This window comes from Perognathus longimembris, chromosome 15 (assembly GCF_023159225.1).
Source record: "Perognathus longimembris pacificus isolate PPM17 chromosome 15, ASM2315922v1, whole genome shotgun sequence".
In the NCBI taxonomy this organism is placed as follows: Eukaryota; Metazoa; Chordata; class Mammalia; order Rodentia; family Heteromyidae; genus Perognathus; species Perognathus longimembris.
The window spans coordinates 13098819-13112370 of NC_063175.1; the positions used below are offsets into that span (position 1 = coordinate 13098819).

General features: G+C 47.8%; 1 protein-coding gene and 1 long non-coding RNA gene across 5 annotated transcripts in view; both read left to right on the forward strand.

The window, feature by feature from the left end:
- The window catches only part of Sort1 (sortilin 1), a 93227-nt gene extending 86285 nt beyond the window's left edge, over positions 1–6942 (forward strand). For 2 of the 4 annotated variants that reach the window (XM_048363065.1, XM_048363066.1), the window contains exons 15-21: positions 1658–1847; positions 2345–2461; positions 2821–2929; positions 3841–3939; positions 4447–4553; positions 4681–4795; positions 5448–6942. In XM_048363065.1, the coding sequence (XP_048219022.1) occupies positions 1658–1847; positions 2345–2461; positions 2821–2929; positions 3841–3939; positions 4447–4553; positions 4681–4795; positions 5448–5462 (752 nt within the window). In that variant the 3' untranslated portion in view covers positions 5463–6942. The remainder of the gene's footprint in view (positions 1–1657; positions 1848–2344; positions 2462–2820; positions 2930–3840; positions 3940–4446; positions 4554–4680; positions 4796–5447) is intronic. The other 2 variants (XM_048363067.1, XM_048363068.1) reach the window with 1 other exon arrangement.
- A 142-nt stretch (positions 6943–7084) lies between these two features.
- LOC125363801 lies at positions 7085–11590 on the forward strand. Its single transcript, XR_007213350.1, has 3 exons — positions 7085–7703; positions 11370–11374; positions 11580–11590. It is a non-coding gene; the product is annotated as an uncharacterized LOC125363801 (long non-coding RNA).
- Positions 11591–13552: the final 1962 nt, after the last annotated feature.

Genomic DNA, 13552 nt, shown 5'->3' on the forward strand with positions numbered 1-13552 from the left:
ATACAACCAAAGACTTAAAGTTCCTAAATGTGGGCTGGGAATATGGCCTATTGGCAAGAGTGCTTGCCTCATATACACGAAGCCCTGGTGTAAATAATGAAATTTAAAATACATATTCTTTGGGCCTGCCATCAGAAAATGAAATTTGCTAAGTCTGGGGTAGAACCAGGAATCTGCATTTTCAAAAGCAATCAACAGGGGCTGGGAACATGGTCTAGTGGCAAGAGTGTTTACCTCGTATACATGAAGCCCTGGGTTTGATTCCTCAGCACCACATATATAGAAAAGGCTGGAAGTGGCGCTGTGGCTCAAGTGGTAGAGTGCTAGCCTTGAACAAAAAGAAGCCAGGGACAGTGCTCAGGCCCTGAGTTCAAGCCCCAGGACTGGCAAAAAAGTTCCTAAATGTTTTTGATTGTTGATTGTAGTCCCTTTCCTCAGGTGTTAGTTCAGTGACTCCTGAAGAAGCCGAGCTCTCTGTTAGGACCTTACTTTTCTACAAGTTGCTTAAATATGGTTTTAGAACTGAAGCCTATTGTCATCTAAAGTCACTAAAGAAGCTATAAAGAAACTGGATGGAGTTTTCCCCTCAGCAGGCAGTTCTACAGTTATCTCTAAAACTTAACATCATTAAAAGATTTGTTAAGGCTGGGGATATGGCCTAGTGGCAAGAGCCTCCTATACATGAAGCCCTGGGTTCAATTCCTCAGCACCACATACATAGAAAATGTCCAGAAGTGGCACTGTGGCTCAAGTGGTAGAGTGCTAGCCTTGAGCAAAAGAAGCTCAGGGACAGTGCTCAGGCCCTGAGCTCAAGCCCAGGACTAGCAAAAAAAAAAAAAAAAATTGTTAAGCACCTGCTCTCAAGCTGGCTCTGACTGGTCTTCGTATCCTGAAGGATAAAAACCTAATCCCGGGCTGGGGATATAGCCTAGTGGCAAGAGTGCCTGCCTCGGATACACGAGGCCCTAGGTTCGATTCCCCAGCACCACATATACAGAAAACGGCCAGAAGCGGCACTGTGGCTCAAGTGGCGGAGTGCTAGCCTTGAGCGGGAAGAAGCCAGGGACAGTGCTCAGGCCCTGAGTCCAAGGCCCAGGACTGGCCAAAAAAAAACCTAATCCACAATCTTTAAGTTATAGCTTCTGAGTAGATTTTCCAGGAACAAATGAAAGGATATACTAAGGCAGAGAATGTTATCATCATCAATGCATTCTGTTTAAAGCAAACTAAGACATGGGAAATTGAACTTGATGCTCCTGGGTAATTAGTATCTTCTCTTGAGCAAAGATTCTCTGAGGTGGGAAATGCCTGGTTGCGCTCTGACAGTTGTAGATGAAGGGCATTGGGTAGAGTAAGACAGTAGCATCTCACTTGGGAAGAAATTAGAGCTCTCTATGCAGCTTTCTACTTTAAAACAAGTGAAGTTTTTGCTAATACTGAATAATGTGATGGCAGTAGTCCTACTATGACACAGGGAATGCAATCACTAGTAGGCTCTAGACTAATGCCACTCTTGTTTGCAGTTTCACATTGAAGCAATAGATAAAGTCACACATTCCCGTCTTCCCTCTCCTTGTTCCTCCTACAGCCTGGCAGCTGCTTCCTGTGGGTGGGAGGTGTACTATGCAGCTTCCTGAACAGTGTGTCTGCCCTTTAGGTGAAGAGGAAGACTACACTGTATGGCTGGCACACTCCACAGACCCTGGGGACCATGAAGATGGCTGCATCTTGGGCTATAAAGAACAGTACCTGCGGCTACGCAAGTCATCCATCTGTCAGAATGGTCGAGACTATGTTGTGACCAGGCAGCCATCCATCTGTCACTGTACCCTGGAGGACTTCCTCTGGTACCCATATTCCTTAGATCCCTCTGTCAGCCCCTGTCCTGTCTGAGAGAAAGCAAAAGACTGATCGATACCTTATAGAGCTAAAAAGCAAGCAAATGAACAAACAATATTGAAATCCTTCTCATTGAGAATTGAGAGTGCTGCTTCTTATCAAGGAAATTGAGGCACAGAAAGAGAACCAAACATGCTAGTAATTGGACAGATAGTATAATCAAACCAGACAGTTACCCAGTTAACCACTGGGCAGAACCAGCAACCAGTCCCAGAAATCCTGACCTAGCAATAGTGAAAGGAGGGAAGGTCTGTAAAAAGGGAGAGAGGAGAAAATGCTAGAAAATGGTAAGATGCAACACCAGGAAGGATGTTTCATGACCAAACAAAGACATTGACTGTTAGACTAGAATATTAACCATTCATTACTCCACATAAAACCTTCATGGCTAGTCATTTATTGTCTTTCAACACTTGGGAAACTATGCTGTTGTTAATTCTTGCAGTGATTTTGGCTACTTCCGTCCAGAAAATGACTCAGAGTGTGTGGAACAGCCAGAGCTGAAGGGGCACGACCTAGAGTTTTGTCTGTATGGAAGAGAAGAACATCTGACAACAAATGGGTGAGATGGCCTTGTTGTGTCCCATTGGTCGTTTTAGATTCCAGTCCTTCTCTGTCATAGCCACAGCTGAAAGCAGACTTGGTAGACTTGGAGAAACGTGCTTCATTGGGGCCCCACATTTTCCATGACCTGTCAGATACACTGGCCCATGACTCCTGCAGCAGATGTGGTTACACAATTGCTGCTGCCGTTCTGGCCGTGGCTCCGGCCTGGCCCCCCTCTAACAGCCTCTAACAGCTGTGCCAGGGGCTTTTACCACATCCCAGCAGCTACAACCACAGGCTGCCACCTTGCCCAGGAAGCAGCCGCCACCAGCAAGTACAAACCCCCATAAACAAACCTTCCCTTCTGCCTTTCAGATACCGGAAAATTCCAGGAGACAGATGCCAAGGTGGGATGAATCCAGCTCGAGAAGTGAAGGACTTGAAAAAGAAGTGTACAAGCAACTTTTTGAATCCCCAAAAGCAGGTATGTCCAAACAGATCTAGCTTTTATGCACAAGTGGTACCTTGTGTTCTGCCAGGAAAGATCACGATCATGCCACCAAGAGCTTGTTACTGATTATGCTTCAGTCGGCTTACCTGTGTGCGGGAAACAGTTAGGGCGCAGGACTCATGGCATGACCCAATAAACTCATCCTCTCAGAAACTCCTTTTTGGTGGGTAAAACTAGTATTCTGTAAGGTTGAAAAAGTCCTAGAAGCAGAGTTGTAGACATTTCTGAGCTTCAGAGTCATTTAGGTAAAACTCTCAAGAAGGTTGGCTGTCAGTGTATGACGCGTGTGTATATGTGGAAATATGACACTGTACCCTGTTGCTATGTACAATTATACATGTTGGCTGAAATTTTTAAATATATAACCAAAAAACAGGATCATGACCCAGAGTGCTGGCAAGAGCATTATACAATGTAGGGTGGATCTTTGTGCTCAGTCATGTCAAATGTGTCAGAAGGGAAACCTGAACTGTAGCGACAGTGGGCCACTTTCCACATAGAGACGAGTTACTGAGCTAATTACAAAACTATGGAACTGAACTATGTGCTCGGGGTTTGGAGAAAAGGAAACTTCTTGATATTTATGCTTGATAGAAATAAACCAACAGAAACAAGCAAAGAAGTAAAAGCACGGGACAGCAAAGGGACTGGGGAGATAAGCTGGGTCCCTGGTTCCCCTCTGTGCTCTGAGAGGCTGAGCAGGACGATTTGTAGTCGCCTCCTCTCTGCGGGGGTGAGAGATGGATAGAGGGTGGGCTAAGGAGGCAATGGGAGAAGAGTGTGTGGGTGTGTGTATTTGAAGGGGGCAAGTTCCTCCTTCTCTGCACCCCTGCCCTGGACTGCTGGTGGCTGTCCTTAGAGTGTTTGTGTGTGTGATTGCACAGGACTCCCGCTCACAGGGACACAACTTGTCCCAGAATCCAGCTCCGCCTCCTCTTGGATACACTGAAAACACACACTTCCTATCTCCCACCCAGAAGCAGGTAGGTTACACGCAAACAATCATGTGATAAGGCTTATTTCAAAATCATGTAAAATATAAGTAAAAACAAATGTCGGTGTCCTATCTGGCGGCCTCCCCGGTTTAGCATAGACACACACATCTTCCCAGGTGACAGCCCTGTTCCAGATTAGCTCAGCCTCACACTGTCATGATGCTCCACCCCACGTTCCAAGACTTACAAACAGGGAATGGACGAGTCCCTGTTGCCACGTCTTATGTAGGCAGTTACCAAGGCTTCCAGTGTAACTTTGACCTTGAAACCCCTATACTCACCATTTGTGGGTGGCTGTAGTTGAGATTTCCCTCTTCCAGCTCTGACGGTCTTCTGGTAACCCTGAGGTGAGCCATCTTGTGGGTTGGAAAGGCAGCGTCATCAAATGGCCTGTAGATTGCGCAGAGAAATGAGGGCAGTGAGCAGCCACTTTGAGTGACGGCTTAGACGATTCCTGCCTTAAAAGCATTTGTGTTTCTCTTTCACTTTATCAAGAATTCCAAGTCCAATTCTGTTCCCATCGTTCTGGCCACCGTGGGGTTGATGCTGGTCACAGTTGTGGCAGGAGTGCTCATTGTGAAGAGATATGTCTGCGGCGGAAGGTAAGGGGTGTGCTCCACCGGTCCGAGGGACTGAAGGCAGGCTGGCCCCAACCTTCCGCGCTTGTGTTTGTTGTGCCAGCCATGCTGCCACAAGTATACCCGGTGCTGATGGAGGTTCTCCCCGCAGGTTCCTGGTGCACCGCTACTCTGTGCTGCAGCAGCACGCAGAGGCCGATGGGGTGGACGCTTTGGACACAGCCTCCCATGCTGATAAAGGTGGTTATCATGATGACTCAGATGAGGTAAGACTGCTGCTGCTGCTGCTTTTTTGCCAGTCCTGGACTTGGACTCAGGGCCTGAGCACTGTCCCTGGCTTCTTTTTGCTCAAGGCTAGCACTCTGCCACTTGAGCCACAGCACCACTTCCAGCTTTTTTGTGTATGTGGTGCTGAGGAATTGAACCCAGGTCTTCATGCATGCTAGGCAAGCACTCTACCACTAAGCCACATTCCCAGCCCCAAGACTGCTTCTTCCTGAGACATCCAAAGATAGAAAAATAAAAAAGTGATTTTCTATTTATGATCAAAATACAATTAGAAGCCAGGCACTGGTGGTTCATCCCAGTTATCTAGCTACTCAGGAGGCCTCAATTTGAGGATCGAGCCAGCCCTTACAGGAAAGTCTGTGAGACTCTGGTCTCCAAACTACCAAAAAGCCAGAAGTGGAGCTGTTGCTTAAGTGGTAGAGCACTAACCTTGAGCACAAAAGCTCAGGGACAACACCAGGTCTGGAGTTCAAGCCTCAGGACTGGATAAATAAATAAATAAATAAATAAATAAATGATTGGGGCCAACAAAGATTATCTCCAAACAATATCTTGATAACTTCATGATTTGATAAGTTCAGACACTAAGTGATTGCTTTCAAATCTGCCAATAACATGTCTCTCTTTCAGGACCTCCTGGAATAGCTCTTCGAAGGAGCTGGGACCCAGCACTGATGTTGGAACCACAGTACCTCCTACACTCCCTGTGGCTCCGACTTGGGGAAATGAACAATTCCCCACCTGCGAGGGACCCCGCTCTGGCTCTGCTGCTTCCACCAGAGCCAAAAGGACCTACACTAAAGAAATGCAGGGGGGGGTGGGGAACCCCGGACACCTTCAACAATTGGCTTTGAGAAGGGGGGTGGGGATTTTAAATTCTTTAACCTTTTATTTCAAGTTCTGTCTTTTGTTAAAATGTGGGCTCTGAGGTTTTGTTTGCTTTTAAGGGGAGTGAAGTGGAATCTGAGGGCATCGTTCACCACCCCCGCACTTGCCTGGTCTGAAAGTACCTCTCTGCTGGCTCAAGCCTCCACTGTCCCCGAGCACCAGGTGCTGTCCCTGGGCCCTGCTGGCCATGTGGGACAGCCGCGGAGAGGAAAGTAGAAGCTGCAGTGGCTGCTGCAGCCTGGTCAGCTTTTCTCCATCCGGGGCCCACCCCGCCCCCAGAACCCTGCATGCCAGCTCCTCACACAGATCCCCACAGGGCTCCTGTCTCCCCCTTGGGACCATAGGCCACGGTGGTTTTCTTTTCTCGTGTTTAATCAGGCAATACCCTTGTTAATTGCCCCTTGGCAATTAACTTAACCATGTGCTTCCAGATACTAAATCAGGAAAACTTACAGGGCAATATTTTTAACTTGGGGTGGGAAGAAAGAAGCAACAGAGTGTAGACTAGATTTAGCACCTATTAGAGGTGAAACTCGGGCTGCTTCTGGAATCTTTCAGGCTGGGCTTTGTGTGTGTGCCAGTGGGCTTGCTCAAGGGCAGGGAGAACAGGCCTGGCCGGGAAGAGTGCCCGGGCTGGAGCTCATCACTGAGCACAGTACAGCAGCCCCAGGACTGACCACCGCAGTCCTCCATGTCCGCTTTTTACCCACGACAGTAGCTTGGTGAACCATTACAATGGCTGTTTATTTGCCTTCTCCTAGAGATGTTTTCAGATTTATAGGCTTTGTTATCGGAATTATATTATCAGGCTATTCTTTTCATCCTTTTACTCAATTTTGCCAGGTTATTTGTTGGCATGAAACTTTTGGCCGAATCAATTGAAAACACATTTCTGGTGAGACGATGCTTTGTATGATACATTGGACTCATTTAATTTTAAGTTTTGCATTTGAAAATTTTCCAAATTAAGTTGTAGAATGGAGTTCTAGTTTGGGTGGCCAGGTGGTAATGGAAAGCTGCAATCATTGGCTTTAACATAGCTTGAATATTGGCTATTACAGGTATGTAGTATGACCAGTCTTCTGTCTCACTGTACTTCCTGTGCTGGTCACAGTTTCTCCCAGTAATTATGATTGAGACATTCTCTGGTAGGTATCATTTAGCTGCTAGTTCATTTTGTGGCTTTCTAGCCAGCAAAAAGTAAATGTGCCAAATAAAATTTTGTCAGAATGTGTGAGCAGAGGGCTGGGAATGTGGCTTAGTGGTAGAGTGCTTGCCTAGCGCGTATGAAGTCCTGGGTTCCATTTCCCGGTACCACATAAAACAGGAAAAGCTGAAAGTGGTGCTGTGGCTCAAGTGGTAGAGTACAAGCCTTGAGGAAAAAGAAGCTCAGGGACCGTGCCTAGGCCCTGAGTTCAAGCCCCATAACAGGAGAAAAAAGAAAAGAAAAAAGAATATGTGAACAAATGACTAGGTAGTCTCCTCCCCAGAATGGATGAACAGCAGCAGGGAAAGAGGTGGGGGAGTGGATGGAGAATTTTAGAGACTTTAAAACTGCAGCAAATTTAAATGAGTCAGGGAGCTTCCATTAGAAAATGAAATTAGTGAAGTTTTGTGAAAAGAATTTTTCTATGGCTAAAATGTTCCAGTCTTTTAGCTCTTTCATTTTGCATGATTTAAAAAATTTAAAAATAATTCTAGAAAGATACCAGTTTATAAGTAATCCAAATGTCAGCTTCTGTCCCACCATTACCTCCTACCCAAAACAAATTTGAGTTTAATGCCCAGAAAAGATCTATTTACATCACACACTTTTTTCCAACATAAACTCAGACAGATGTGAGCAGATGTGCCAGTGTATAGTAATTCTCCCCTGAGTTTTAAGATTAGGAAGATTAATATTCTCCTCTAACCATCTAAGATGAAGGTTCTCTGCTTATAATAATGCCTAGGATTTGTGTAGAACTTGGCAGTTTTCAGAGCATTTTTACTTGCATTGTGCTATTTGAACCCACTGACAGTCTAGTGATTGATGCCAGGACCGAGGCTGAGTCAGTTATCCAGGGTCTCTGGATGGGTTACAAGCAGCACTGCCTGTTGTCTTCCGAGCCCTGGAAGGTTGTGGTGCGGGCAAGTTCTGGGTGCTTGAAGGCTTTCTTTCTTAGAGTGACGCATTCTATAGGACAAGGATCCGTGCATTTCTCTCAGAGCATTCTTTAGGGACTTTCTGTTTTATTTTTGGAAAACAGAAATTATTATGCTTGTGTTATTCATGAGTGAAACCAAAAGAAATGATGAGGTTTAAATGTGAACAGCCCCTCTGCTCCTGGAGGGTACCTGTGGAAGCGTCTAGAAGTGACTTCCCATGGATGGGTGTTCTCCATCCTCCTGCGTTGAGCCCTGGATGGCTGGTTGGCTTTGTTAGCTTGGGAACGGCCTTCAAGTTAGCTTTCTGCACCAGTCATCCTCACTAGCGTGTGCTCTTGACCAGAGAGTGAAAGAGTCTAAGTCCATTGTGGCTTTTTAAAAAACCCAAAACCCTACCTGATCCTTAAAGGTACAGATAGCATTTGTGTCCTCCCGAAACTTGCAGCAGCGCGGTGGCAGAAAGGGGTTGTTTCTGGAGGCCTGCGCAGAGGAATTTAGCCTTGTTGGATACATTGGATGTGCCAGACAGTCCGAATGGTCTGAGCTCTTAAATCCAGAACTTACCATCCTTCTTGCTTGGGACTTAGAAATTTGAGTTTTACTGAGAGCAAAGCCTAGTTCTGGGTATGCCTCAGCAAGGACTTGAGTGGCAACACTACTCAGAAGAGTTCTGGAACTTGTGCAATGGGCTTAGGAGTTTCTACAGAGATTCACTGATGGAAGCTTGGAACTGAGCAGACTCAGAGAGTTAGCTTGTGGGTGCCTTTCTTACTCTCCTAGCTGTAGGTTTACTGGGTCTCCGTCCGCCCAAGCGGCCTGGCCACCTGGAGCGCCATAGGTAGCTAGATATCCCATGGCCTTTGTCATGATAGCAGAATTGAGAAAGGGGCATGGGGCCATCCACAAGAGCCCTAGGTGACACGGCTGATCCCTCCAGCCATTTAATCACTCTTCAAACCATCTGGAGACTCTCTCAGGAGGGTTCTGAGGGCCCTGCTCCTGTACGCAACGACCGAGCGCACATCTGTTTGCGGTCACCATGGCCCTGTCCTGTCCACACTGAGCCACGTAGTTGGGACTCCTAGACCAAGAAAGGATGCAGCTTTTCGGCTTTCTACCACCTCCCTTCCAGCAGGGAAATGAACAGGGACTTGAATGTCCTTTGAACAAACCAAAGTTTCATGTTTGCTACATGATATAGTGACAGGGAGGGCAAGAATCAGCCACTGAGTTGCCGGTGGGCGAATCAGAGCGCCGTCCTGCCCTCGGGATGGTGAAAGACATTTGACATGGCGCATGTTGACGTTTTGGTTCCATTGCATTTTAACAATAAGAATTAGAACATTGATTTGAAACTGTCAACAACTTGCTGTATACACTTTTTTCACACCAATACATTCTTAAGCATTCTTGTTTATATGGAATAACATAAAACTAACCTGTACCTATATATATATGTACATATATACATGTATAAATTGTATAGTGTACATGCTAATGATTTATTGACAGGCCTCAGATCTTTAACACAGTTTTCAGCCTCCTCAGCCTCCTCAGCCCCGGGCGTGGCCAATGACTGGCTGTCGCCTGGTGGCTCTCCACCTCCCTCCTGTGTGTGAACCTCCAGAGAGGAGGTTTGGGTTGTCCCCTCCTTGTCCTCCTGCACAGAAATGCTCAGGGTCCCCATCCGCCTGTTGCCCCTCCCCTCCTGTTTGTTTCTGAGCATGCGGCCCCTCTCCGCGCGGTGGGGGTGGGACGCCGCCCTCCTAACTGAGAGTGGACAGCAGTGTTAAGATCACTACTGCATGGACGCTGCACACCCCAGCCCGCTGCTCCCTCGGAACAGACATTGCATGTGAGGGGCTAATCGCGTTTCCATGACTGTATAAGTTCAAAGCCAGGTCCCATAGTGAAATCCCACTAAATGAAAATAACAAAACTCAAATTCCTTTAGCACTGTGTAAATAAATCTGGATGTGTTTAACTTTGTACTGGTAATTTTTTGTATATTTGCAGTATTTGGGTTAGAAATAAACAAACTGGACTTTGTTACCTGACCTAGCAAGATGGCTAAGCTACAGTTTGTTGATGTGATAGCTTCTCCAGTTTCCTAACTTGAGAAATCAAACTCCAGCAATAAGAAAAGAAGCCCCAAATCCAGGCCTGGCTGCGCACCATGGACTCATACCTGAGGAACGAGGTTCAAATCCAGCCTGGGCAGGAAAGACCATGACACTCTTATCTTGAAAAGCCAAAAGTAGAGCTGTGGCTCAAGTGATAGAGCACTAACCTTGGGCACGAAAGTTCAGGGACAGTGCCTTGGCTCTGAGTTCAAGCCTCAAACAAACAAAGTCAGGATGGTGCATTTATAGCATAAAGGACATTAGATAATTTGTAGGGCAAACTCCCCCAAAAGTGAATTCTTTTGAAAAAAAATTCTTTGATTTTTTTCTTTCAATTTTTCTTTATTGTCAAAGTATGATACAGAGGGGTTATAGATTCATATGAAAGGCAGTGAGTACATTTCTTGTCCTACTTGTTACCTCCTCCCTCATTTCCCCCCTCCCCCTTCTTTGATTTTCTTTTTTATTTTTTCCTTTTGTTATCCTTTATCTGTGCAGATCCAAAGTCTGCCTCTTATGAGCTCTCTTGGTCTCCCCTTCAGAAAATCTAGCACACATTCTCTCTCTCTCTCTCTCTCTCTCTCTCTCTCTCTCATTTCTATTGCTATGTGTCCTTCTAGACAGCAACAGAATATTGGTCTTCTGAATTTTTTGTTCTTTGTAGTCTGTTTGACAAGTGACAACACTAGAAGTTTAGCTTGTAGCCTTGTATCTGTCCCTCCTAGGGTCCCCAAGTTGCTCAGCACTCAGTCCTTCAGGGAGTAGCAGCTTCCTTGCAAGCCATATCTGTAAAGGAAGTTCCTGCCCAACTGCCTTGAGCCTTTAAGCCATTCTGGCCAACATCACCATCTAATATTCCAGTATCTTGGTCTGGAAATGTTAGAGCAAGCTTGTCTTTTCTTCTTGTTCTTTCCTCCTCCCCCTCCCCTCCTCCTCTCCCCTCCCCCTCTTCTTCCTCCCCCGCCCCTCCCCTCCTCCCCTCTTCCCTTCCTCATTCCCCCTTCCCCCTACTTTTCCTCCTCCCCCCTCCTCCTGTCCCCTTCCTCCCCGCCCCCCTTCTTTTCTTCTTCCTCTGCCTGGTTGCTGTCCCTGAGCATTTTTGCTCAAGGTTAGCACTCTACAACTGAGCTAGAGCTTCACTTCTGGCTATTCTTTGGTAGTTAATTGGAGATAGAAGTCTCATGGGCTTTCCTACTCAGGCTGACTTCAAACTTAAGTCCTCAGATCTCAGCTTCCTGGGTAGCTAGGATCACAGGTGTGAGCCACTGGTGCCCAGCTCAAAGGTCTTGTTCTTGAAGGAACAGCTTCTGGTAAGAGAGTTCCTATGCTACATGATTATGGTGGGGAGGGGGGGCTGCTGCAGGGGAGTTAGTTCAGCTCCAGGAATTCTAAGATCATGTTCTAAGACTCCCTGTACCAGTATCTACTGATTGCTTTTGTTTTGATTTTGCCAGTCCTGGGGCTTGAACTCAAGACCTGAGCACTGTCCCTGGCTTCTTTTTGCTCAAGGCTAGCACTCTGCCACTTGAGCCACAGCGCCACTTTCGGCTTTTTCTATATATGTGGTGCTGAGGAATGGAACCCAGGGCTTCATGTATATGAGGCAAACACTCTTGCCACTAGGGCATGTTCCCAGCCCCTGTTGATTACTTTTGAAAATGCAGATTCCTGGGGCTGGGGATATGGCCTAGTGGCAAAAGCGCTTGCCTCATATACATGAGGCCCTGGGTTCAATTCCCCAGCACCACATATACAGAAAAAGCCAGAAGTGGTGCTGTGGCTCAAGCAGCAGAGTGCTAGCCTTGAGCAAAAAGAAGCCAGGGACAGTGCTCAGACCCTGAGTCCAAGCCCCAGGACTGGCCAAAAAAAAAAAAAAAGAAAGAAAATGCGGATTCCTGGTTCTGCCCCAGACTTAACAAATTTCATTTTCTGATGGCAGGCCCAAGGAATATGTATTTTAAATTTCATTCTTTACACCTTTGGTGCAATAAAAAAGCTAAGACAAAAAGCCTGGGCCAATTTCCTTTTCAAAATATGGCCAAGTACGGTATATAAAAAGGGCAGCCTGAATTGGGCACAGCTCATACTTGTGATAACCTTGCTTGGATCAGGCAAGAAACTAGTTCTGTTATGGAACAAGTCCAGATCCAGCGCTCAGTCTCCACACCAATGTCTCTAGCCATCCCAGTGCCCTATAAATTGGTTCCTCACACAGAAATACAGCCAGAGGTTGTCCTGGACCACGGAATCTGTAGATTGCAGAGACAGAGCGCCTGTTACCCTAAGGTAACAACAGCAAAGGGCCACCAGTGTCCTATTGAGTGACCTTAAATTGAGGGCTAAAATAAGCTCATTCATTCTGCCACAGTGACTTCTTCCCAAGGGGAAAAAGCCGGGGGGCGGGGTGTAATTCTACTTCCGCTCAACTTTGTTATCACCCTAAAACTGCTCTAAAACTAAAGTCTATATTTTAAAGTTTCAGAGAAGGAGACTGGCTTCTGGAAGTAGGAAAGCAGGAGTGTGATAGGGGAACGAGCTTTAGGTGGAGTGGACAACACGTGATCCGTGATAGGGTAAGCCTAGAACTCACGTGCAGCAGCAGCAGCCCAGACTACACACGCAGGCCCCTCCTTCCTCATTTTCTCCACAACCCAATCACAACACCAGCGGCCCTTGCTCCGTAGACCTGTGACTCAGAGCCGCTCGCTGCTGACCGAGTGGCACAGCCAGAAGTCACACATTGCTCCTCCAGTTACGGAGCTCCCCCTCCTGCACCCTTTGGGCTTGATCTCCTAAGAAGGTAGCCATCGACAGCTTCCAAGGGGGGAAGTGCTGACCTGACCCCAAAATAGCTTCCATTTCTGGAGCACTTAGTCTGCTAAGCACTTCACAAAGATTACCTCTCAATCCTCACCGCAGCCCCGTGGTTTCTGTTATCTCCATTTCACAGATGGACAGACGCTTGTTCCTGACACAGCGCAGAGGGTGCAGCTCTGTAGTCAGGCGCACAAAGCTAACTGGTGACAGCCCACCAGGAGCCCAATCACCCTGCCTCGGGCTGGCTTCGGGAAGGGGGGGGAGGGCAAGGGGAGGGGGGCTTTGCTGCTCCTTGTGTGTGGGACCTGGGGTGCCACAAGCACTGTGAGGGAGCTGGGGTCGGGAGCTGGGGTCGGGAGCAGGGGTCAGGAGCTGGGGTCAGGAGCAGGGGTCAGGAGCTGGGGTCAGGAGCAGGGGTCAGGGGCTGGGGTCAGGGGCTGGGGTCAGGAGCAGGGGTCAGGGGCTGGGGTCAGGGGCAGGGGTCGGGAGCTGGGGTCGGGAGCAGGGGTCAGGGGCTGGGGTCAGGGGCTGGGGTCAGGGGCTGGGGTCAGGGGCTGGGGTCGGGAGCTGGGGTCAGGGGCTGGGGTCAGGGGCTGGGGTCGGGAGCTGGGGTCGGGAGCTGGGGTCGGGAGCAGGGGTCGGGAGCTGGGGTCGGGAGCTGGGGTCAGGGGCTGGGGTCAGGGGCTGGGGTCAGGGGCTGGGGTCGGGAGCTGGGGTCGGGAGCTGGGGTCAGGGGCAGGGGTCGGGAGCTGGGGTCGG